The sequence below is a fragment of the Thunnus albacares genome, chromosome 18 (assembly GCF_914725855.1).
Source record: "Thunnus albacares chromosome 18, fThuAlb1.1, whole genome shotgun sequence".
Taxonomy (NCBI): Eukaryota; Metazoa; Chordata; class Actinopteri; order Scombriformes; family Scombridae; genus Thunnus; species Thunnus albacares.
In genome coordinates, this window is record NC_058123.1 from 6,894,761 (window position 1) to 6,920,822 (window position 26,062).

The following is a 26,062-nucleotide window of genomic DNA, read 5'->3' on the forward strand; positions in this document are numbered from 1 at the left end:
ACAGAGCAGCCAGATGAGAGATCATTACAGAGCAAAGCCTACATCCATGGTGTCTTATCTTAATTATTTCTCTCTTCTCGGTTGTGGAGTTGGTTTGAGTTGATGTGCATTGTCATCAACATAAAATATATTATGCAAATTATTTTGAGTGTACACTAGTTTACATAGAGCATGATTCTGCATTATGTTTTATCTTTCCCAAACCACAAACTAACCCACCACCTATTCCAGCAATACTGCCTCAAACTCATTAAAATCATTTTTGCCATTTATATCATACTTACTATATAACTACCAATTAGATTATTTTAAGATGAATGAATCCTTTTACCTCTTGTGCTGCTGGTATTATTCCGTCTCTTCCACTTCCCTTTGTCTGTTTGACTGTTTTGGGCAAACATGGGGACATAAATAATAAGACGAATAGACCACACCTCTCGCTCAACCTTTATGCCCACATGTACGTTCAAGAATCTCAAGAATTTCTATCAATCTGCACCCAGATACTGCAGATAGTGGAGGTCTAAGGCCAGTATGCTTTCCATATCTGCAAGTACACCAGGGTCCACTAGGGTCCGAGTGACTGAAATTTCACCATCAGAGGGTATACGTGCGGCTCTGTGTGGATGTCCGTGTACACTCCCAATTTTTTGTGACCATGCTACAACAGCACCTAGAAAGTAAGCAGACTCTAGATCAGAGGTCACTAATGTTAGGATGAAATTAGATGTTTTATATTGATACTTTTATGATAAATGTTATAATTAGATGATTTATATTACATTTAAATATAATTACCTTGTTTTTCTATCTTCTATCTTTGTAATTAATCACCTAGAGGGTGTTAATAACTGTCTGATCACTAGTGATCAGAAAACAAAGGGCAAATGGGGGGAAAACAAAGAGGACAGTGATAAACTCAGAGAGAGGGGGGTTCACCAGTCAGGACAGGATCAAAGAGGGTCAAACATTGTCTGCATAGGGCCAGGAGAGCAGGAAGAGGAGGACATTTACATACAGGCAGGATCAATCAAGAAGAAATCAGAAGGGGGCAGGAGATTGGATGGACATACATTTGGCATAGAAACTGGGAGCTGGTGTAAAGTCCAGATGTGTGTTATCTTCTTCCTCACACTGTCTCAACCTGATTGAATCATGTGCCAAGAGGCTGGGACCAGCCTGTGCACCAACGAAGGGAGAGCTAAACCACGGCCCCTCCCCAACTATAGTAACCAATCATATTCATTCTGTGTCTTCTTGTACTGTGTATTGTAAATTATTGTAATTATTATTACATTAAACATATCAGCAGTCATACATATATGTTCAGGTATGTCAGGTATTGATTACATGCAGATGTTGATACAACTACTAGGCTACTTAAATATATATCACACTAAATAGTCAGACGTTATGATCTTCTGGATGTTTGCTTCAAGAAATTTTCTCTAACTGGACCTCTTTAAATTTTAGTTGAATACTCCTGTTCTAGGATGTCACCTTTGTGTTTAGGAAATAAAGATTTATTTATGGTTTTTGAGGCTCAAACAAGGAAAATGAAGACTGTGGATCTGAGGAGGTGTGGAGGAAGAGTATTGAGTAGGAGAGGAGAGGAAGAGGAGGGAGATAAAGAGGATGAAGGGAGTTAACACACAAGGCAGTGAGTGCATTGTTTTAATTATTGAGGTATTAATGTACACCAAGTTAATTACATTTTAGTAAAAAAAAAAAGATTTATAAAAAAAAATCTTTGTACAAGTTTGCATTTCTTTTGGTTATTGGTGCAACAGTTTTGCTTGTACATTTACTTGTGCTTTGTTATATTTGTCATGGACCCAAAGTCCTCTTATGACTATGAAAAAGGCAAAAAAAGCAGCACCATGATTTTTGTATTTCTAATAAGCACAAAAAAGCTGATTTTATCTGACCCTTTCTGTTGGAAGAAAAATTCAAAAAAATCAAGCATTAGTCACAGAAAAGGTTCAACTGTTGACCTGTAAACCATCCAATTCATGGAATTACATCAAAGTCAATTACTCTTCCAACACTGTAAGACACTGTGGTGCAAGTATATTACATAACAGTTATTATTTGTAAAAGACACATTCATAAAACCGCACTAAGCATTCTCACATTTTGAATCTGTTTTTAACTGTTTTCAAGACAGGAAGAGGAAGTTGTGACATGACAATGTGACATAGACTGGCACAAATCATATGACTGTTTTTCCCTTTTACTGGCAGTTGAACTGAGGACACAAACAGCTCAGTACCTGCACTATCAATCATAATTCACAGTTGGATTGTTCTTCATTAGCTGGCGTGAAACTGATGGCGGACAGTCTTTGCTTATGCTTTGCTCTTTGCTTTCTTCTGCAGCCGGGTCCGCGTGGGCTCGGTGAGGACTAAGGGCTCCTGGATGACCATGGCGGGGTATTTCCTCCCCAGCAGCTCCACCTCCACCTTCTGGCCCACGGAGCACAGCTCCAGGGGCAGGTAGGCGAACGCCAGGCTCTGCTGGGTGGTGTAGCTGTAAGCGCCGGATGTCGTGTTACCGACCACCTGATGAGAAACACAAGAGACACCGGCTGAGTTTAAGTAACCACAAAATAACCGAATAAAACTGGATGTGATCATTGGATGACTTCAGTAAGGCTTTTCATTGTTTGCGAACCTTCCCGTTGTGCCAGACGGTCTCGTTGCCCTCGGGGTCGATATCATCCGTATCCAGTGTGATGTAGGACAGTTTCCTCTTCAGGCCCTTGGCTTTGATCTCCTGAAGGGCTGCCTTGCCAATAAAGTCACCCGGCTGCACAAACACAGACACAAACAGGTTATTAATTTATTCCTAGTTACAGAAGAAACACTGTAATAATAGAAACTTGTAAACAGTAGAAACATGGTTACCTTGTTCAGTTTGATGAAATAATCCAATCCAGCCTCCAGAGGATTCGTATCACAGTTCATCTGTAAAAATGAGGATCTCATCAGCAAAAATAACCTGTGCTACTTAAAGGAACAGTTGAACATTTTGTGGACACATGCTTATTCACTTTCTTGACAACAGTTAGATCAGGAGATTGATATCACTCATATCTGTACAGTTATTCTGAAGCTACAGCCAGCAGCCGGTTAGCTTAGCTTAGCATAAACACTGGAAACAGGGGGACACAGTTAGCCTGGTTCTGTTCTAAAGTAGCAAAATCTGCCTAACAGCAACTCTAAAGCTCACTAATTAACACTTGACATCTCATTTGTTTAATCCGTACAAAAACCAAAATGTAAAAAATAATACATTGTGGTTGTGTGGGGGATTATTGTGTGCTGGACTATTTCTTAGCTGGGAGCTCACGTTGACAACAAGATTCCAAAAACTTCATATTTGTACAGAATAATATAAACAGGACATAACGTGTTAATTAGTCAATTTTGTTTGACTGGGGTGGATTTTTTTTTTTTTCAAAGATTACACTTTTTGCATTTTGCCTCAATTGGACAGGGTAGACAGGTAAGTAGAGAGAGAGAGAGAGAGAGAGAGAGAGAGGAGTATGATGCGGAACAAAGGCCCCGACCAGTTTTGAACTGGGGGCATCTGTCACATGGCATGCATCTTTACCAGTAGGCTGCCGGACACCCCATAGGTAATTTTTTTTTTTACCTTTGGACACAGCCAGGCTAGCTGTTGGCCCCATTTCCAGTCTTTATGCTAAGCTAATCTAAGCTAACCATCTCCTGGCTGTAGCGTCACATTTAAAGGGAACATGTCATGCTTTTTGTGATCTTTATACTGTTATAATGTCAGATGTTAAACATGGTCAAAGTCCCAATCTTGAGATGAATATATGTAAAAATGTGCTTTGTTTGCAAAGTTACCTCTTCAGATTTCAGCCCAAATACATGCAGATGTATTTGAGAAACTGATATTTTGAGTGAAAGAGAAAAAGAGGTGAAATACTACTACTACACTTTGTTTACATAGCCTCCGGAGCCAGCAGATGCTTACAGAAGCTGGCCAATCAGAACAGAGTGTGCTCATCAAGGTGGGAGCCTTAAAGAGACAGGAGCTAAAACAGCCTGTTTCAGACAGAGGCTGAACTGAGGGGCTGCATAAAGGGCCAGTATAAGACAAATAAGGAGTTTTTTTAAACTGTAAATCATGTAAAGATATTCCAGTAGAGCCCCAGAATATAAATATAGCACTGGAAATGTGCATGATATGTGTTATCAATCTTCTTATCAAACGAAAAAGGCAGATAAACATATTTCCCAAAATGTCAAACTATTACTTTAAATCCCTGGTGTGTGTGTGTACATGTGTGTACCTCTGCTCCCCAGCCTCGGAAGCCCTTCTCCAGTCTGAGGGAAGCCATGGCGTAGGTGCCGAAATTGTCGATGCCCTCGTCCTTTCCTGCCTCCATCATGGCCTTGTACACAGCTGCCATGTTCTTCTGGTCAATGTACAGCTCCCAACCAAGTTCACCTAAACACAAATGCATATATACAGCATCACCATACAGGAGTTGGTAAAGATATACTCAGCATCAGAAAGAAATGTGATGTCAACGTGGATAAAAAATAAATATTAATAATAAATAAATAGAATATATGTATTGGCTGACTGCACAAATTCACACAATCAAAGCTGAACAAAGGTGAACTTTGACCTGTGTGTGTGTTTGCTGGAGCTGACCAAAGACAACAACTAAACAAAACCACACACATTTTTCAGCTGCACTGAAGTGAAGTCAAATGAAGTGAATGGGAAACAGAGTAAATATTCACAGACATGGTCCTTAGCAGTTGTGGGGTTTTTGTGTGTATTTGTGGTTGGTGTAGATTACAAGAAACTATTTTATCGCTCTTTTGTGAATGTATCAATCAAAATAAAGCATTTGTTCACTGAATTTAACAAGTGAAAAATCTCTAATCTCAAATGTATGGAAGCCCATTACTGCCAAGAACATAAAATAGATGACTGATTATACAAAAATTTTGAAAATTATGAGATATTAAGTTAAAATATTTTAAATAAGTCAAAATATTGACATAGTATCTTTAAAGTGTAGTATAAGTTTGACTTAGTATTACATACTTTTGTCTTAGTAAAAATCTTAATTCTGTATCTCATAATTTTAATTTAGTAAGTCATAAATCTGACTTGGTGTTTTATAATATTTACTTACCATGAGTATTGTTATTTCTCATCATGTCTTTTTTATGCACTTTTCTTTTTTCTTGACGGAAATGGGCTTCGAAAGCGATGAGATGATGTCACTTGTTTACCTATTAGCTTTATTCTGTGTAGTTTCAAGATATTGTCATTTTATATTGACATTACTGATGGAGAATGAGAATATAGGAGGTAGATACGGGACTTTGTAGAGTGAAACTGCCTTCAGCTCACTGCAAACAAGACCGAGAAGCTGTATTATGTTGCTAAACACTGTAATGACACTTTAAGTGCAAGTGCAATATATTTTATCCAGTGTTTCCAACTGCATATGCTGCTATTTATATGTAATTCACCCATCAGCCTATTCAAGTGATTTTTTTGTATTTCTTATGTCATTTATTTATTACAGCAAACAGACTGTGGTTCAGTGTTCAGTACCGGTGTAGGAGATCCTGATGGCCCGGAGTGGGATGCCAGCCAACTGGATGGACTTGCACTGGAGAAATTTGAATCCGGCATCACTCATGTCCTCTTTTGTCAGTTTTTGAAGAACTTTGCGGGCGTTTGGTCCTGCAATGCCGAGCACGCCTATATCGTCTGTGACGTTGCTGATGTCGACGTCATATCCGCCGTTCGCAGCTTCTGCCTCGATCCACCTGAGTTGAATTCACAGAACAAACATTGAGCAGGCAAAAAAACTAGATTTCAATATAGTATCATTATAGAATCAATACATATTATCTGATACATTTCAGTTTATATGCCTGAGTGACAAATTAATTAAATGCTAATTTATAGCTACATATATCTGTAAATTTCTTTATCACACTTAATATTTCACATATTTTCCATGCTGCCATATCTCCGCCAAGTATTCTAAAATTCACAGGCCGATGTCACCTCCATGAACGCTTCATTTGTAGTCTGGTCCTATCGCCACTAGAGGTTGCTACACAACATAAAACTGACCCTGCCTCTCTCAGGCTGTGGTAGAGCGTTGATTATAGTGAGTGAATGGAGATAACTGGTTTAATGTACCACCTCCGGATTGGAGCAAATGGAGGGGCGTTGTATTAACAGCTGCTGAAAAGTTTTAGGTTTCTGCAGCATAAGACAGACTGTGAGAGAGTTTCCTTCAGCGCAGCTTGAGACTTAACTCTGGTCTGTTTGGATCATGCACTCGTTGTTTTGTGCAAGAAAAATGTTTGTCTGCTTGTGATGCATGTAAACCCTGATTAATTGTCTCATTCTGCTAAGATGCTGCGTCAAAACTTGAACTACAATGACGAAACTAAACTGGGACAGCGTCGACTGACACTGCATGAAGAGAAACCAAGTCTGAACTAGGGTTGCAACTAAAGATTATTTTCATTACAGATTAATCAGTCAGTTATTTTCATGATTCATTGAGTAATCATTTAGTCTTTAAAATTGTCAGAAAACAGTGAAAAATGGCCCTCACAATTTCACAAAACCATTGGTGGAATGTAAAGAAGTACATTTACTCAAGTACTACACTTAAGTACAATTTTGAGGAACATTTCAGAGAGAAATATTGTATTTTTTACTCTTTTTTACTCTTTTTACACTACATTCACTTGACTGCCTTAGTTACTAGCTAACTTTCAGATTAAAGTTTTACATGAAATAAAATGATACGCTTATAAACTACAACACATTGAAGATTAAACCAGTTGTTTTCAACCTTTAAGTCTTGTGAGCTCTTGTATAAAGTTGGTGTCTAGTTGTGTTTCAGATGAGCTGTTTAGCAGCTCCAGCAAAGAGACATTTCCCCTCTAAACTTCTTTCATGGTTTCATTCCAATTACTGTTCAAATGATCCAATATTTCACACACAGATTAAAGAACAGTCCAAAATCTTCCTTTCTCTCCCATTAATCATCTCACGACCCCTCAGATTTATCTGGTGAACCTTTGGAGGGGCCCAACCCCTAGATTGGGAACCACTGGACTAAACTAGCTAGCTGTATATAAAGTAGTTGAAACTAGCTCCACCTGCAGCCGCTACAACAGTAACATGCTGCTCTAACACTGATGCTTCACTATTAATAATCTACTTTATAACATCACTTCTTGAACTTATTTAATACATCAGACACAGGGGGCCGATTTTACTGTAGACTGAGTGCTTTTACTTTTAATTCTTTAAATGAATTTATCTGATAATGCTTCCATACTTTTACTGAAGTAGGATTTTATATGCAGCACTTTTACCTGTAATGGAGTAGTAAAAGTTGACATATTAAAATGTCTTGTTTTGTCCAACTAACAGTCCAAACCTAAAATATATTCAGTCTACTATAAAAGAAGACTAAGAAAACCAGTAAATATTCACATTTAAGAGGCCACAACCAGTGATTTTTTTTGGCAAATGACTTTGATGATTAATTATCAAAATAGCTTTCATCCAAGTATCAAGTAGAAGTATTAACAGCCAGGACATTGTCTAAATCGTAAATGCTTGCCAGATTAACCTCGAGTGAGACAGAGTGTGCGCGGTTTGATTGTTTTCACCTGAGGTCATGTAGCTCTGATCCCGAGCCTGTGATGAGCAAGAACTCTCCTGGTGACAGCTGCGTGATGGTGACCTCAGCAAAGACTCTCCCAGTGGGTGTCAACATGTGGCTGATATTAGTCTGGCCCACCTGAAAACACAAAGGTCAAAGGACAAAGAGTCAGAGTGAGGCATGTGCTCCTTGAGATACTTTTAAAAGAAAAAACGAGAGTATGACCACTTCTGTAATAGTATTGTGATGATGAATCAACACTGAATTTATAACCATCAGAATCTCGTTAACAGTTTTTGTCAAAATTATGCAGCATTATGTCATCATACAACAACATTCACAGCTACAGCAAACAATTCACACTGTTGTAGTAAACGAGTGCTCTACCTTGGGCATGGTGTTGGCAAACAGGCGGTCCAACAGCTTGAGTGAGTCCTTCCCTTTCACTACGAACTTGCCAAAAGGAGTCAAATCAATGACTCCCACCTTCTCCATCACCAGCTTGCACTCTCTGCCAACTGGTCCAAACCAATTTGTGCGTCGGAAACTGGGCCTGAGCACAACACAAAATCAATGACTGCTTTATATCTAGGCCTATTATTCTAATGAGTTGCAACTTTTCTTCCACATCTTTTTTATTGGCCTTCTTGCATAAAACTGATGTCCAAGTATAATGAATGAACATTGTTCTATCAAGAACACAGAATTATAAACTGTTGTTTGTTGTTTGACTCAAAGGCTGTATTGTATGAATATTAGACTGACAGCCATGGTTAGCAGCTCTGTGAGGCTGTACTTAATGCACAGCTGTGCTTTTAGATAAATGCTCATGTCAGCATATTATCATGCAATGTCATGTACAATGACATTTCTAACATGCTGATGTTTAGCATGTATAATATTTTCCATGGTAGCATGAAAGCAGCATGCTAATAGTCGCTAATTAGCACTAAGCACAAAGTAAAGCTGATCGGGAATGGCATTAGTTTTGCAGGTTTTCCTGATGATGGCACTAGATGAAAAGTCAGAGCCACCAAATTTATTATAATTCATACTAAGGGGGGCATGAGTGTCTGTACCCAATTTCATGGCAATCAATCCAATAGTTGTTGCTTTAACGTCTTGTTGTTTATGTAAAAGTCAGTAGGCTTTATCCTGAGGGGAACATGAATATCTGTAAAAAATCCATGACCATGCAATTGTTGTAGCCCTGGACCATAGACTGTATATAAAGATGGACGTAGTGAGGTGTGAAGTCACCAATTGGTTTGCATTGGAGCCGAGTCGAAGCCCAGAGTTGCTGCTTACGGCCAGCGCCATCTTTTCTGTTTGGAGTCAGGACCTTCTAAATAAGGAGTGCGGGGTGTTGCCTTTCACACTCTAGAAACACGCCCTGCTACCTCAGACCAAAGCTAACGTTAGCTAACTGGGAACACTGAGCGCTGCACACTTGGGCTACTATTAGCTCCTTTAGCTAACTTGTGCTAAAAGGTCAGGTATTGTAATCAAGTAAATTTAGTGAAATATTGCAACAATAGTACGACTCAGTTGGAGTCCCAGAGCCGGAAAAAGCAGCAGGTGAGGCAACTGTCAATCATAGCTGTCAATCAGTCAATGTCAATCAATGCCCACATGGCAAACATTAAATCTACTATAAGTCTTCAAATCTTATTAACAGAGCAATAATTTCCAAAACACCAACAGTACACTTATTAGAGGGCCCAAATTTAGTGGTTGAGACCATAATGACTTGATGAAAAACAAAATTGACTTAGTATTTCCAGAGAGAAGTTGAGGCTTTTTGAATGGGAGTCAATCGAAGCCAGCATCTAGCAGGTGTTGGTGGCACTTTAAGGTACCTCCAGACTGACTTCAGCCTCAAGCTGTGTTAGTTGCTGCTTGGTTTGAACTAAAGTGGTGGAACAACCAATCAACAGTGCAATCCCTAGAGCCATGGCACTATAGTGTGGCTAAAATAACATATAGAAAAAAGTCAGGAAAGAAAAATGCATTGCAAGATTATGACCACAGCTTTTAAATTTGTACAAAAGCAAATCACCATGACACAGATATGAGCCAAGTATGCAGCTAATGTGAGGGCCAACTGGATTGTACACTTAAGGTTGGTGGGACTCCAAACACTTGGAGGATTATCTCAAGACATCTGTGACTGTGTGTGTAAATAATGTCATGGTGCATCTTTAGAGACTCAGATATACACATGGGGAAGCTTGTGTCCAACGAGGTTATTGACAGTTATGGGCATGTGTTGTTGAATGCTAGCAGCTGTTCCTTTTCTTTCAGTGTGGTATCTAAATGGTTCTCTTGTGCTGCACTTTAGAGTTGGAGGGACTGTTAGTTGATGTGCGGTGAGCTCGTCTCTCCACGGACTGACTGAAAGGGTTGGCTCTGTTTGAGAACATGTGTTTGTGCTCCACTGCATACCTCCCATCTTTACCCAAGAACATTGTGTCCTAAAACATTTACTCTGACAAACATGCAGATTTACTACAACCTGTCCTATTTGCACACAATCATAATTTCTATGTATATGTACGTTTTGCTGTTGCTCCAACAGAACCTTTTGAGTTTTTTCTGAATAGTCAAGCAGCATCACTATGTTCTCCATCTTTCACCACAGTGATGACAGGGTATTGTAAATTGGGAAATTGGATTTGGTGTGGCGCTACTGCAGGAATGTGTTAGCTAATTTAGGACTGCAACAACACTTAGCAATTAAATTAAATTAAAGGCAGATACGAAACTTAACCTAAAACAGTCAGGGAACATGTTGTTAAAATGTTTAGTTCTCCAAACAACTGCTATCGTTCAGGTCCAACATAATTATGGTAGGCATGTTGCAAATAAGATGTGGATTTCTTACTTGTATCCAGTGTCATCTCCAGGTTTGTAGAACCAGTGAGGTTGTTCCCAACCAGCGTGAAAGCCCATGGATGCTTTGTCCTTCAGCAGCTCGTAAACACCGCTCGTCCGGCAGGTTGGTCGGCCAGCGAAACGCTCCTCCTTGGGGTAACCAACTGGAAAGACCGACAGGGTGAGTAGGAGAGTTTTTGTGACAGTAAAAAGAGAAAGTTTTGTCCAAAAAATGTGAAATAGTCATCTACTGTTCTTACCCACATTGTTGAAGCCATAGGATTCTCGAGCTTTGGCACACATGAAAGGTACATCCGTCCATTTGCCGTAGCGGTTGGGATCACATTCAATCAGGTCATATGGAGGCTCTCCATTCCTAATCCAGTCGCTCAGGAACTTACCGATACCACCAGCATGGATAACTCCATACCTGAACACATGAAGTTCAAGCTCTGAGCATTTTAAATTCTTCTCCTTGGTGAAATTCTAAAACAACCAACCCGCTATCCTCCGAAACATACCCAAATCCAATGGCAGTCCAGTAGTTGCGAACTCCTTGGTGTGGTCCGACCATGGGAAGCAGGTCGGGGGTATATGTGATTGGTCCAGACACAATATTGATGATATCAGCTTTCTTTAGCACGGGAACCATCTCCATGGCCATCTCAACATGCTCCATTATCCTGTCAAGGTCCGACTCAAACAACTCCTTACCAAAACCTGCGACAACCAGACAGGAAACAAGATGGAAAGAAACGTTATGTGTAACCTGCAAGGAAAGCAAACCATGCAGAAAAGATACTCCAAGTTCAAATTAGGAATATGGATCAACAAAGCTTTATCCATTCACAGACAGACCTGGAGGCACTCCATCTCTGACCCAGGAGTCCTGCAGCACCATCTTCTCCATCTTTTCATACGGACCGAACAGCAGGCCATCTCTCTCCTGACGCAGGTAGTACGAGCCCTCAAGGTCCCTGATGACAGCCAGCTCCTTCTTCAGAGCCTTCACCTCCGGGACCGTTGCTGTCACTACGTACTGGTGATGCACTGGGATGGTGGGGTGATCGAACCCGATCATTTGGCCCACCTCACGGGCCCAGAAACCTGAAAAATGACAGATGTGGTATTAATACATCACCTGATGACAAGATAACCACCACCAACTGTTAACAATAAGGTTTCTGCACATTTCACCAAGTTAAATGTAAGACGTTTAACACCTTTTAATACACATGGATATGCATATGCAATTTAATATCTGAAAGTATGATGAAAAACGAGGAAGGATGAAAACCAATATGGCCAAAATGTATTTCTTATTAGACTACATTTTTTACTTCCCAACAGCATATAACAATAATTCCAATAATATAATTACTTAAATTAATGCACGCTGGACCCAGATAAGGGGCATAAAATGGATGTTGGATTCACCAATTAAAAACTGATTTAAGTTCATTTAAGTTGCTAAAAGTGACACTTGTCCACTATAAGACAATGAGCTTCCTATCTACTGTAGCTGGCAGTAGTGACTCACTTTTAATTTATAGATGTGCAACGTCTCCCAACAGCCTGAAACCACATGCGGAAACATTTTATAGCTACCTTTAATATCTGTGACAGGACAGACAGAATATTTAAGACTTTTGTCATGAAATTTTAAGAGTTTAATAACTTTTAAGTCCTTTTTGAGGAAAATCGATGCTTCTTCAGACTTTTTCAAGACCAGCAGATACGCTACAATACATACCACTCCCACATGATTTTCAACAAATTGTTTTTATTTCTTGCCAAATTACCAACCAGATTCATACAATATGATGAAATGGGACAAGAGTTTCTCATATTCTAATCATTTCAGCTGATTGTTGCTTCACCACATTGCTAATCAGCACCATCTTTGTACAGTACAAAGCTTTCGGAGAATTGGCAGTGCTGTTATGCATGTCTAAATTGGAAATGAGCACTACATTGGCTTCATGTTTTATCGGGCCAATAATATAGAGTTTATGTCTCCTGGTAGACACACAAAGTCTTTACCATTTGGTAGGAAAAGTGAATCATTTCTTCCTTTAACAGAATACACTCAAGTGGCGCTTTTCAACCTGAGGACAGGACTAAGTGCTTTACAGTACACACACTCCTGGGAGAAAAAACGAGGAGCTTCTTCCTCGAGGAGACTTTGGCATGCGGACAATTAATGGACAAACCTGCTGTACCACCTGAGCCTCAGCTCTTTCCTATCAGACCATGTGAGACTTTCAAACTGGTTTTTAATACATTATATTTCGAGATATCATGCTAACACACAGACCACGAACACAGGTAATTTGATGAAATAAACAAAAAATTTGATTTGTGATACACGTGAAAACCCCAAAAATGACTTTTGATGACTTTATGAAGTGATTAACAGAGCTCAGGAGTTTTTAATTCCATCACCTGTTGAGAAGACTTTTAAGTGTCCAGTCATTTTGCAGTATGTAGATATAAAGGGCTCATTCTAAGGTAACAAAAACATGATTCTTATTTTCAGGTGATTATACACTAATGAAAACATACTAATGAATATTATATGCCATTTCTGCCGAGTCCGATCCGGTAGATGCCACTAAATTCTACACACTGGACTTTAAATGTGCAGGTTTTTACCCTGCAGCAGGTCAAAATTTACACAGGATTGGGCACTTGCAACATCATATTATTTTAAGGTTGAGATTTAAATCTCTAAGATCAACCCATGAAAACATTCATAAATAAGCACAAACTTGTTCAAACAACCAGCAACAACAAAAATAGACACCCAGTGAGTTCCCCGTGAGGAAAACACTCACATTAAAAAACTGTGTCAACCACAGAGGGACTTTTTAAGAGTTTGTAAGTATTTTGAGAGGATAACTTTACATAATCACCACAAGGATCTCCTGTTTAACATTCTGGCATTTAGAGGATGGAACAAAAACTAGCAGGAGCACAGGAGCCGGAAAAATGCAGCCAAATGATTTAAGAGTTGAACGAGTGCATATGTTTGAGCTGAAACAGTTACATCACATCCAGCAGCGCCGCTACACTGTCGAAACAAACTACCAAACATCCAGGTGTTTCCAAAAAAAACCAAAAAAAAAACCTGTTTGTGTGAACACAGAATATTATTTAGCTGCATGGCATGAGACAGCAGTTAGCATCAGGGGTTTAACAGTTATGTTCATTATGTAACAACTGCAATTTATCACTTGTGGCTCTTTGGAATTCCTCTTTCATGTTGTTCCAGCGTGAACTCTCTGTGAAATACATCGAAGATCTAATCTCAGTACATCAAGCTGAAATGAAAGTCAGCTGACTGAAATATGAACATGCAGCCCTGAGACAGCATTCTGTCAGAAGTGTTTATTAAAGAAGTATTTGATCAATATGAGGTCTGAGGACTACCAAGGGCCTTTCAAAGGGCTCCAATGGGCCTTCAGCAAAATAAAGGTTGGTTTCATTCATTTTACTATCATTTCCCTCTCTACAGTTTTGAATAATAAGCTGATAAAGAATACTTATATATTTTGATTGATTCTACACTTAACCTGCATTAACTGATGTTTTTGGCCACCTGAGATATGGATATGGAGTAACATTGGCTGAGTTTCTCTCTCCTTTTAGCTCTGTTTTGGTCTCCACCAACTCCTGGAGGAAATATCAAGGTCTTAAGGGGCTAAATGCTCCACTGTGTTCACTAACTAGTCATTAATTTTGTCTGTGTATCATTTGGAGCTGGACAGGTAGAATACAGCAGGTTTATCAGAGGTTTTTCACTGAAACCACGCTGATTAGAGCGGTGAGAGTGAATCAAAAGTTGCCGGCAGTAAAACCAAAACAATGAGCTGAAAGACGCAAAAAAGCTCCATAGGAGCTGAGGGAAACTGCAAAGTCAGGTAATAATTCTCTGCAGGTTCATCACTACAAGCAACTCGTTTCACACACATGTAGTCATTTGATCAATTGTTGGTATAAAACTACTGATTATAGCAGATTTAATCACATTTATTCGCAGAAATTTGTGACACAACCTTACCGAATTATGATTATGGTTGAGTTATTGCCATCAAAAAAAGTTTGGGAACACCTGACGCACAACATAACCTGGTTTAACAGAAACAGCCACACACACACACACAAAAATGCTGTGTTTTGAGTCAGTAAGTAGGACTTGTGACCTAACTGTAGATCAATGTGGACCTTGTGCCAACTCAGGGCGGCCAGAGCCAGCTGGAGCACTGACAACCTGTTGATCTTTGCTGCTATCTTCAGCTATGTTGCAAGACACTGCTCAAATAAATCAACTTAAATTTGAAGATTAAATATATTTCAAATTATGCCCATCTGTTTCAATGCGTGCAAGTCTGCAGCTTATTAACATCAAAACATTTATTTTTATTCTGTATGTGCTGCATGTATGAACTTTATCCCACGGTGAGAGATGGGGTAAGGTGGTATATATATATATATATATACACACACACACAACATCCTGATAAGGTCCGAGGCAGTTTAGGCAAGAGTTGGGCTGCAGAGGAGCATGTTTACCAGACGCCTGCACACAGGGTCAATTCACCGGATGATGATTGAAGTCAACAAGCTCACCTAAATAAAGCAACCTTTGAAACAAGTCCTGCTCTGAACACATCAACTCTATTTATAGTAATCAGAATAATGTTCGAAATGTCACAAATTAAAGGATATTTTTTGAGAAAAGCTTTAAGGTTTGCAGGATTTCAGGTTTGCAAAAAATGCTCGAAAAATTGCCTTCCTCTTTCTGGTTACAAAGCTGATATGTTGAAACTGATCCTACAGGGAGGGGGTCACATTCCAGGGGATATGACCTTTGACCTGGGCGGCTAACTTTGTTGGGAAAAGGGAGCACAGCCGGCGTTTCAGTTTCAATGGCGAGCCAAATTTGTGAAAATGAGATGGTGGGGGGAGGGAGATTTTGGCTGGACAAAAGAAGTGGATCGAGATTATGGATGAAGGAGCAATAGAGAATGAAAAAAGGCGTATAAAGAAAAGAGAGACGATCCACAATGAAGATGGTTGGTGATGTGTGAGCCCAACAAAACAGCCGCTTGTGGGTTTTGAACAACAATGTGAGCACAATGTGTTAAAAAAAAGACCGAGGCTACTGTTGTTTCTTGGGAGTTGTTGTCATCCTCGCTATTTCATATTCCTACGGATGAAACTTTAAACTAGATGCTTTGCCTAAGAGGTTATTTCAGCAGCCCACAAAGCATAAATCTTTTAACCACAAAAACAAACTCAACACACAAAATACATAAGGGAAATGCAGTGACCCCGAGTTTGAGGCTGTTCTTGCGAAAACCTACATTTACCCACAGAATGTAAATTGGTATATCTGACAAATAATGTGTAGGTTGCTTATTGTGGGACAAGAATGCATGAAAACAAACATCTATATATTAAAGTTGTAAATAGTACCAGCTAATCTAAGCACTCATGAACGCCCTGGATACAAAAAGGAGCATCAGCATTAAAATACTGGGAGGTGTACATGTGCTGCTGCTTCAAGATTGGATGAAATCTGAACAGTTGGCCTGTTTGGATTGGCTGTCGGACACAGTGAAGGCAAAAGGCCAGCAGGGCCCGCAACATAAAACTGGCTTCAACCAGAGTACAGAATGTGCAAATTCAGAGAGAAAATATGGAGCAAATGCAGCTGCAGAAAATTGACATTACGGTGCTGTTTACGGCTTAATGCTTAAGCATGTACTAGGACATTTTTAAAGTTTTAAACATGCATATATGGCAGCAATCTGTTCCTTCCATTTCACAGTATTTTTCAGGGTGTAAGTGCAGTGTACCTTTTTTTTTTGTTAGTTCATTTGACACTGAAGAAAAAAGGTGACTAAGGAAAAATATGCATGACCTATACGTTGATATATGTTACACAATATCCTCTCAAATTCCTGAACCTTGCCAGATAATCAAGCCACAGCAGCAGCAGGGGGAAACGAGACGTTGCAGACGAAATCCCCCCAGAACTGGTATGTCCCAGTTCAAGCCAAGAGTTTGTCTCCCTGAACTCTGCAGGCAGTGGTCTGTGTGGGCAAAGGTCCTGCTGTGGTAGAGTGTCCACAGATAACATGTTTTATTGACTAGCGGCTAGAAAATGTGTCTGTGTGGCATAATTGCAATTTCCTTTGTACACACGTTATGTTTTAATCAGTGTAAATTGTGAGTATTTGCTGACAATGTTTCGTTTTAGCTTTTTTTGCTAGCAGGAAATATGACTAAAAATACTACATACTTTATGAAAAAATAACCAGAGAAATAACACATGAAAAGTACACATTTTTTATACATATATGAGAATAAATGTAGTAATATCAACTTAGTTAATATGCATTTTTTCCTTTCTTTTTTAAAGTTTAGTTTTGATTTGTCATTCATATTGTGAGAAGTATTAAAAAAGAAAAAGACATCACAGCAAAATCTAAATTTCAACAAAGCCTTACATCAGTTTTCTTGTATAAACTGTCTGGGTTAAATTATATCCGAATATCTTAATGCCTTGTGACACACCACCAAGCCCACAACAAAGCGTAAGGACGGAAATGTTTTGAGTTCTGTCACAACTTTCAGTTGTTGCATGTCTGAAAAACATACTGTAACTACAACAAACTAAAGCTGCGCTCAGCTGAAATTAAACCAAAAGCTCAAAACAGAAACATGACAAATGGGCTGCAACTAACATTATTTTCACTTTCAATTAATCTGATTGTTTTTATCTATAAAATGTCAGAAAATGGTGAAAATGCCTGTTATAGCCAATGATGACGTCTTCAAATGTCTTGTTTTGTCTGCTCAACTGTCCAAAATCCAAAAATATTCAGTTTACTATCATGTATGTCACAGAAAAGCTTCAAATTCTCATGTTTGAAAAGCTGCAACCAGCAAATGTTTGGAATTTTTGCTTAAAAAATTACTTCAACAATCATTCAATAATCAAAATTGTTGCCAGATAATTTTCTATCAATCGACTAATCAAATAATCAACTAATTGTTGCAGCTCTATTGAAAAACAGACTGCAATTAAAGCAAACTAAAGCTGGTCCCAAAGATCAAAGAAGAAACATGACAAATTGACACGTTTCTGTAAAACACACATTTTATTTTGGGCTGCAACTAACAATTATTTTCGTTATCAATTAATCTGCCAATAATATTGTCTATAAAATATCAGAAAATAGTGAAAAATGCCTGTTATAATTTCTTAGAACCAATGATGACGTCTTCAAATGTCTTGCCTTGTCCGATCAACAGTCCAAAACCCAAAGTTTCTATCATGTATGGCACATAAAAGCCTCAAACCCTCACATTTTAGAAGCTGCAACCAGTAAATGTTTGGCATTTTTGCTTAAAAAATGACTAAAACAATTATTCAATTATCAAAATAGTTGCCAATTGATTTCCTGTCGATCCACCAACTGATTAATGGACTGATCATTGCAGCTCTACACTTTAGATATTTCTACATTTCATATTATCTCTGCTTTAAGATCGGATGTGCGTGTTTTTTATTATAAATGTTCAAGTACGAACCTGTTGCATTGACGATACGATTTGCGCGGATGGTTCCATGAGGAGTCTGGACATCCCACTTGCCATCAGCGGTCGGTTTGAGGCCGGTGACCGGGGCTGGGTTGTAGATCTGGGCACCGTACATACGAGCTCCAGCAGCCAGAGCCATAGTCAGAGAGTAAGGGTCGATGTGGCCGTCTCCTGGGGTGTACAGACCTGCCAGCACCTAAAACATATACAGAAATATTCATCCAAGTTTCCTGAACATCCAACAGATAGATCAAACTCCAATTTTTGAGGCCATTATGAATCAAAACAATAAAGCAATCTTAATGTGGATGGAACCAACAACATTTTGACACATTTCCTATTCTTGGGCCTGATATTAGATGAGTTAAGAGTTTTTTATGTCCAAAGTTGACATTTGACGTAAGAGTAAAGCTGTAGGATCCAAAATGGAAATAGTTTTTTCCTCTAAGGAGCCTGAATGTGCTCAGTAATTTAGATTTTTGATCATTCTGGTGCCAAAACTGGAAATGTTTGGTCTTATGGTTTACACAAAAGGTGGCGGCATCACTAAAATCAGAAGGACTAATCTTCTGGGGATCATAATTATTCATAGCAAAAATCATGCCAATCTGTCTGGTAGATGTTGAGATGTCTAAGTTTAGATTTTTTTCTAGTTTAACTGAACTGTAAATGAGCCTGAGTTAGCATAAAGGCACCCTTAAACGAGAATATCTTTGTATCTGTTAGCAAACATTTGCTTATTTCCACATCCAGCAGTCACGGAGCAACATTATTGTTCATTTGGAGTCGTGTTTCTGTCCACCTGGATTCATGAAAGACTTTTATCTGCCAGTCTATCATTGATCCACAAGGATCACATTCTTTATACAAATAAAAACACTGCAGGGATCTGTGGAAATATTGCCATGTTGGTTCATACAAACCTTGTCTATGTTGACCAGAGGGAAATATTCCTTGACTTTCTCCGGTCCGATTAAGTACTGCGGCGTCACGTGCCAGTGCGTGCGGGTCATCTGGTACTTCATCTCGTCCACTCGAGCCGGTGTTGAAGCGATGCGGACGCTGCCCGGCTGGTGGAAGCCCACTGCCTACACAGAAAGACAACATGAATGAAATGTAAAACACATACACACACTTCCACTTATCAAAGCTACGAAAGGTGAACTAAGCACCTCACCTGTCCGGTTTCAGCCTCCAGACTCTCGTATAATTTAATGCTGTCGAAGTGGACTTTTTTGAGGTTGATGCCTGGATGGTAATACGTCGTCAAACCAGCCTGTAACACCAAACACACAATTTATCAGTATGGATTATAAGAAAATGCAACACTGACATATCGTCACCTTTTAAGTTGATATGTTGAACTTGTTAGCAAACATTTGCTTATTTCCACATCCAGCAGTTATGGAGCAACATTATCATTCATTTGGAGTTGTGTTTCTGTTCACCTGGTGAATATAAGTCCAATATTCACTCTCTTTTAGCTCTGTTTTTGCTCTCTATCGACTCCTGAGGGAAATATCTGGCTCTTAAGCTGCTAAATGTTCCACTATATTCACCAGCTAGTCTACAGCTAACTGTGTCTGTTTGACGTATTATGGAGGGCAGGTAGTGTATAGTGGGGTTTATTTGTGCTGTGTGTGGAAACAACACTGTTGAGAGCGATGAGAGTGAAGCAAAACAGGAGTTATGGGCCATAAAACCAAAACAATGAGCTAAAAGAGAGCGAAAAAGCTCTGTAGGGGAAGTCCTGTGCCAGGTGATAATTCTCTGTAATCTTTGTCACCATGAGCAACTACTTTGACATTACACACATTTAATCAATTGTTGATATGAAAAAAAATGTATTATAGTAGCTTCAATACCCTTCACAAGCATTTTAATATAATTCCTAACAAAATAATAAAAACCAAAATCCAATAAGTGTAGGTTCAGCAACATTTCTTCATCACAACTACTCACTTTTAAACTGACTATAAGGGCCGGATTATGCTTGAAAAGAACATGCTGTCCAACCACATCTGAAAGCAAAAGTGTTTATAGCTTTTCTTGTGCCACTTTTATGTTTTGGTGAGATTAAAGCATTTTTTCACCGTGGTGTACAATAAACTTGTATTTTATTCTGTTCCGTTCTTAACAGCCGTACTTGAAGATGGAGTGAAAAGATAATTGTTTAAATATAGAGATAAATGTGCACATTTTCAGACAGCCTCTCCTTTAAGGCCTTTCTAGTACTGGACTCGGTTCATGGCCAGGGTGATATGGCCAAAATAAACATATCTCAGTTTTCTTCACACTCAGGGACAATTCATGACTTGAGTCCATTTTTGTTCGCCTTTAAAATGCAGGATTGAAACGTCATATTTTTTAAGATGGTAAAACAGGAATAATAAAAGAACTACTGTCATCATTACACATAAAACACTGGTTATTCCACACAGCTATTGACTGTCAGATGTGTCAACTAATCCAGAGGACAAGGACAAACAGAAACAGTTGCATATAAAATGGAAAAAAAAAGAGCAAAGAGTGAGAGAGAGACACCCACACACAACTGGCCAATCACTGCTTAAAGTGAGTGTGAATGTCGGATTGTCAGACTCGCAGAGTACCAGAAATTGTTGGACGCAGCCCCTCAAAAGTGAGTAGGAAAGAGTTTCAACCATCCGACAAGCGGCTCTGTTGAAGCCTACTGTCTGTTTAACTCATAAAGAAGGGTTTCTAATTCTTATTTAGGTCTTATTTGACAGAGCGTGGCTGTTCTTCTGGTTTCTATGTTCTCTCTGTGTCTGCTAGGTCAACTGGAATCTCTGAATTACCAGTAGGTGTGAATGTTGACCTGGAAGTGTGTCAAGAGTGTAGCCTGCCTCTCCCCCCCTAATGTATGCTGGTTTGACTGTGAGGAGAGTAACTGAATATAAGAGGCAGGTCCCCCGTTCTGACATGTCAAACATGTATTAATAGCAGTACAGTGTAGCGCTTGTGAGTGAATGAGGAGTTATGTAAAGGGGGTAAGTGGGTCAAGACCTCAGATGCTTTGAAAACCTATAATGTGACAGCTGAACTCGATGGATACGGTGCAGCTACTGAATGACGCAAACAGATAATGGCTGTAAACACCTTCAGTAAACAAGGTTGTCGAGGAAGAACTTCTCTACGCTTGTTGCTTTTAGGGCTGTGACCAACAATTATTTTCATTATCAACAAATCAATTAGTGAATAAAACATCAGAAAACAGTGAAAAATGTTCATCACAGTATCGTGACGTCATCGTATTTCTTGTTTTGTCCGACAACTCACTCAAAAAGGTCTCATGTTTGAGAACCTAGAGGTAGCAAATGTGTTTTTGTTTGAAAAAAAATGACTTAAATCATTATTAAAATAGTTGTCGCTTCATTTTCTTTCAATCGACTAATCAATTAAAGCTCTAGTTCCTTTAACAAGCATTAAAAGTTTAGCTGGAACATCACTGAGTTGTTGTTCTTTGACGATAACGTGATTGACTGATATCTAAATTGTACTGTAATAATCAATAAAGTACTGACTAGAGATATACAGTACTGTGCTAAAAGTTTTAGGCACTTTAGATGTTTTAAATTCTGAACCATCATGAAACGCCATCAGAGAGACGTCTGATCACTTCCGAATTTATTCTGCGGCATGACATCGACCCCAAACATACAGCCAGAGTCATAAAGAACTATTTGCAGTGACAAGAAGAGCAAGAGAGTCCTGCAACAGATGGTATGCCCCCCCTGCCCGCCCTGACAGAGGCCTGATCTCAACATCATCGAGTCTGTCTGGGATTACATGAACTGAGTCACCTAAATCCACAGAAGAACAGAAACTTGTTCTCCAAGATGCTCAGAACAACCGACCTGGTGCCATTATTAAAGGCAAAGTGTGATCACACCAAATACTGATTTGATTTAGTTATTTTGTCTCTTTACTGAACTTTGTTTGAAGCTAAGTGATAAATAAAAACTATATGTTATTTTTGAAAGCATCTTCACTTTAATTTTGGTGCCTAGAACGTTTGCACAGTACTGTATATACTGTATCTCTAGTCCGTTTTTACTACTGCACGCACTGGACCACTGTTGATACCTGCCCACCAACTAACTTTCATTATCGATTAATCTGTCTTATTATTTTTTTCGATTAATTGATTAGTGGTTTCTTCCATAAAATGGACGAAAATGGTGAAAAATATTGATCACTGTTTCCCAAAGCCCAAAGTGATGTCCTCAAAATTAATTTAATAGTTGGCAACTAATCGATTAATCGACTAATCATTGCAGCTCCTCCTCCCACCATTTCCATTACTTTTACATCATTCTTTTGCTCACAAACAGCCCTTGTTGCTAAGGTCGTTGCTAAGGTTGTTGCTAAGGTTGTTCAACAGGTTGTTTACGTTGACCACTTGCATATTTTGAATCAATATTTTGTAAAAATGACACTGGTGCTGGAATATGGGGGGCAACAAAAAGTCTTGTTGCCCCACTTTCAGGCGTTATGGTAATAAAGTGGTAATGTCTAAATCAGGTATTATGGTCACAGCAATGATGTCTAAACCTTCTCTAACATGTTCGATCTTTAAATCCAATCTTAATCAGAACACAGAGGACTGTGAGTGGCCTATTACGGCTGCCAGTTCAGACTAGTTTCAGTAATTTGACCACCAATTACAACACTGGGGACTATTTTTTGCGATAGTGCAACGACCAGCGCAAGCACCACAAGGACAGTTTGGTATTTTCCTGAACTTGAAATTTGCTTTGTCTGTCTGTGGGGTGTTGTGGCGCCCAGCGCTGCATGCAAGGTGAGGCAGCGCAAAGCGAGTTGTTGGTGTTTTTGTAGAAAAGGGGTCTTAGACGTCTGTTTCTGGAGCAAAGTCACTCCGCTGCCACTTGGTGATTTTATCAACAAGAGCAAACAGAGTCCAGGTGGAAAAATCCCAAAGTTTCCCTTTAAAGTGACTTTGAACAAACTACTTTTGTTTACAGTGTTTAAACTGTTTTTTTTTTTAAGTTTTAAAGTTTTAAAGTCCAACAAAGCTGCAACATACAGACCAGTGTTCAGTGAATAATACTAAAGTGAATCATAGGGTGAAGTAATTTAACTATATTTTAGCACTAACAGCAGAATTTCAGGAAGCTTTGATGATTATCGTGATAATAATAATAATTTATGATAATAATTTTTACCCACAACAATTGTAGTGTGAAAATCTGATACCAGCACATTCCCACATGAATGGAAATATTAATTAAGCATAAAAGCAGAGAGTGTGACGACATATGCTGCTGCCTGTGGGACACTGACCACCTGCCACTCAGACAGTTTGTCCAACTTCACCCTTTGGACCTGCAGGATATTTCAGTTTTACAAAAAAAAAAAAAATGCAGATTTTGTTGGACGTACAGCGTGCCAGGTGGATCCAGCCGTCAGCTCAGACTTCTCCAGCAGCACCACATCCTTCATTCCACCTTTGGCCAGGTGATAGGCCAAACTGGCCCCCACACATCCACCACCAATGATGACAGTGTCTGCGGTGTCCTTCCACCGCTTTCCCAACACTGAGGATGCATCACTGAGAGACAAGAAAAAGAAAATTACAAGTGAATTATTAAATCTTCAACATGCACAAGTGCACTTTGATCTTGTTTAAACAAAGTGCCACAACTTGAAAACGTTGCCATACCTGCACCACATCAAGAATATGGTCTAACATGGCACTAATGCACAGTTCTGCATCAAACCTTCATATTACATAATCCTGTTGCATGCAATCTTTCACCTGTGCAGCTTTATTACGCGCGTTAATGGACGTTAATTCATTTTAAACTCTCATTTATGATAGATTGAGCGACTATAACGTGTTTCATACAAACAGATCAACTAAAATATGAATCGCTTCTTTTAAAAAAACTGAACTATCTCACCTCTCTGCGGCTTGTTTTCTTGACGTGCAGCTGCTTATGGTCCGCAAAGGAAGGATCCCTCGATACGCGGCCAAATCTCTCCGCAGCTGGATGTTGATTAGATTTAATATCCGAGACATAATTATTGAGGTAATGTTTGATGCGGCTCAAAGCATAACCAGCCCCCCTGTCACTGAACCCCCTGCAATGTCGTGTGTAAATAACTGTTTTGCACTGACAGGCGCGTAATTTGGCACGCCCACAAGTCCAGAACCAAGTCAGTGTAAGGAGGACGAAACTTTACCCAGATTAACCCACAGAGAAATTAACCCTTTGTGTGCCAGAGGCTCCAAAATGTAGGTCACATACCCCCCACTATAAAAAACTAATTGTGGATTTTAAAAATATATATGTAATCTATTAATTTATCTCGATTTTACAACAAGCTGTTATTGAACCTGGTATGAAAAGCAAAAAATACCCAGAAACAAATTCATGCTGTTAACAAAAGACAAATGTACATCTGACCACTGTAACTGTAACAATCAAACAAGTCACATCCTACAGACAACCTCGCTCTGTGAGTAGATGATAAGTTATCTTTCACATGTCGAGGAACTGACAAAATAACTTAAACACAAGCTAAACTCTCTGTACAGACACAAAAAAATAGTTTCTCTTGTGAAATCAGGAGGGAAAAAAATCAATTAAATCAACAATATTATCTGTACTGGACTATGGTGATATTATTTATATGTATGATCCATCTACACATATTACCTACATGATGAAAGAGTATGCTGCTGTCACTTCTACATTTATATTTATCATGTGTCTCTTATACACAAACATGCAGCTTTTGGTTTTGTTTTTACATTTTGGAGAAGAATCTGTAACTGTTACTGATGATATTAATTACTGTAAGAATAATTTATGTGAATACTGTAGGAAACAGAGTAGAGAAAATATGAATATCATTAAAATATAATTGTAAGGCATGTTAACATTTGACTCAACATATTGAGTCTGTATTCTATATTTTATTATTTTAAAATAATTACAAAGCATAGGCTCAACTTTAATTTATTGCAGTAATATTAGCTTATTGTTATTTTGCAAAAGTATTTTTGCATGAAAACCATAATTTTTGATCAACAAAGTATTCTGTATAACACATAAATAAATAGTATTTCATGACAAAACAAACAGCTGGAAAACTGATTGATTGACTGATTGATTGACAGTTCAGTGAGATTTGACCAGACTGATATTTACACAAAAATGTCATTCTTTAGTATTTTTTATGAAAACAGCACATATATCTCACATTTCGTTTTAGTTCAATTTTACTGCTTTACTACAGTAGATATCAGGAGTGCCTAAATTTAGTGTCCTAAATTCAAAACAGAGCTTGATAAAAAAAAAGGCTTTTAAAGTTTAATTTAAATATCAATCTATCTGTTATTTTGTCATCCTGTATCTCTGTAATTTTCCTGTCTTGGTCTATTCTGTTCACACAACATCTATTGCATGTCTGTGCGAGGGATTCCTCCTCTGTTGCTCTGTTTTTTCCATGTTAAAGGGGTTTTGTGGGGAAGTTTTTCCTTATTCGGAGGATGTTGTATTGCTGTACAGATTATAAAACCCTCCTGAGGCAAATCTGTGATTTGTGCTGTTGGGCTTTACAAATAATACTTGACTTGACCAAATGTTTTGCTCCACTCAGCTGGAGCAGACTGCAACAGGATATGAAAGTGGATTTCTTTGGCTGATTTGAAAGTTTTGACTGAGTCCACTGCCGACTGTGGTCAGATGTGAGTGAAGTGTTGATCTTACAGCTTGTTTTTTTATCCCTTATCATTGCCTTCAGATGTATTAACTGTTAAATTACTTCTGTTCTTATCCTTTACTGTGAATCTATTTGCTCACATTGAAGCACTCTGTATAAATA

The 26,062-nt window shown here is 38.7% G+C and overlaps 1 protein-coding gene across 1 annotated transcript; it reads right to left on the bottom strand.

The window, feature by feature from the left end:
- Positions 1-1,660: 1,660 nt before the first annotated feature.
- On the bottom strand, positions 1,661-24,362 carry dmgdh (dimethylglycine dehydrogenase). The gene is made up of 16 exons (XM_044333770.1): positions 24,133-24,362; positions 23,612-23,780; positions 19,365-19,463; positions 19,111-19,275; positions 18,179-18,383; positions 11,432-11,680; positions 11,095-11,293; positions 10,834-11,003; positions 10,584-10,737; positions 8,087-8,252; positions 7,707-7,837; positions 5,611-5,828; positions 4,322-4,479; positions 2,907-2,966; positions 2,674-2,808; positions 1,661-2,561 (listed from the first exon to the last, which is right to left on the bottom strand). Exons 1-16 carry the CDS (start codon positions 24,249-24,251, stop codon positions 2,349-2,351), a joined length of 2,610 nt encoding a protein of 869 aa, XP_044189705.1. The 5' UTR covers positions 24,252-24,362; the 3' UTR covers positions 1,661-2,348.
- Positions 24,363-26,062: the final 1,700 nt, after the last annotated feature.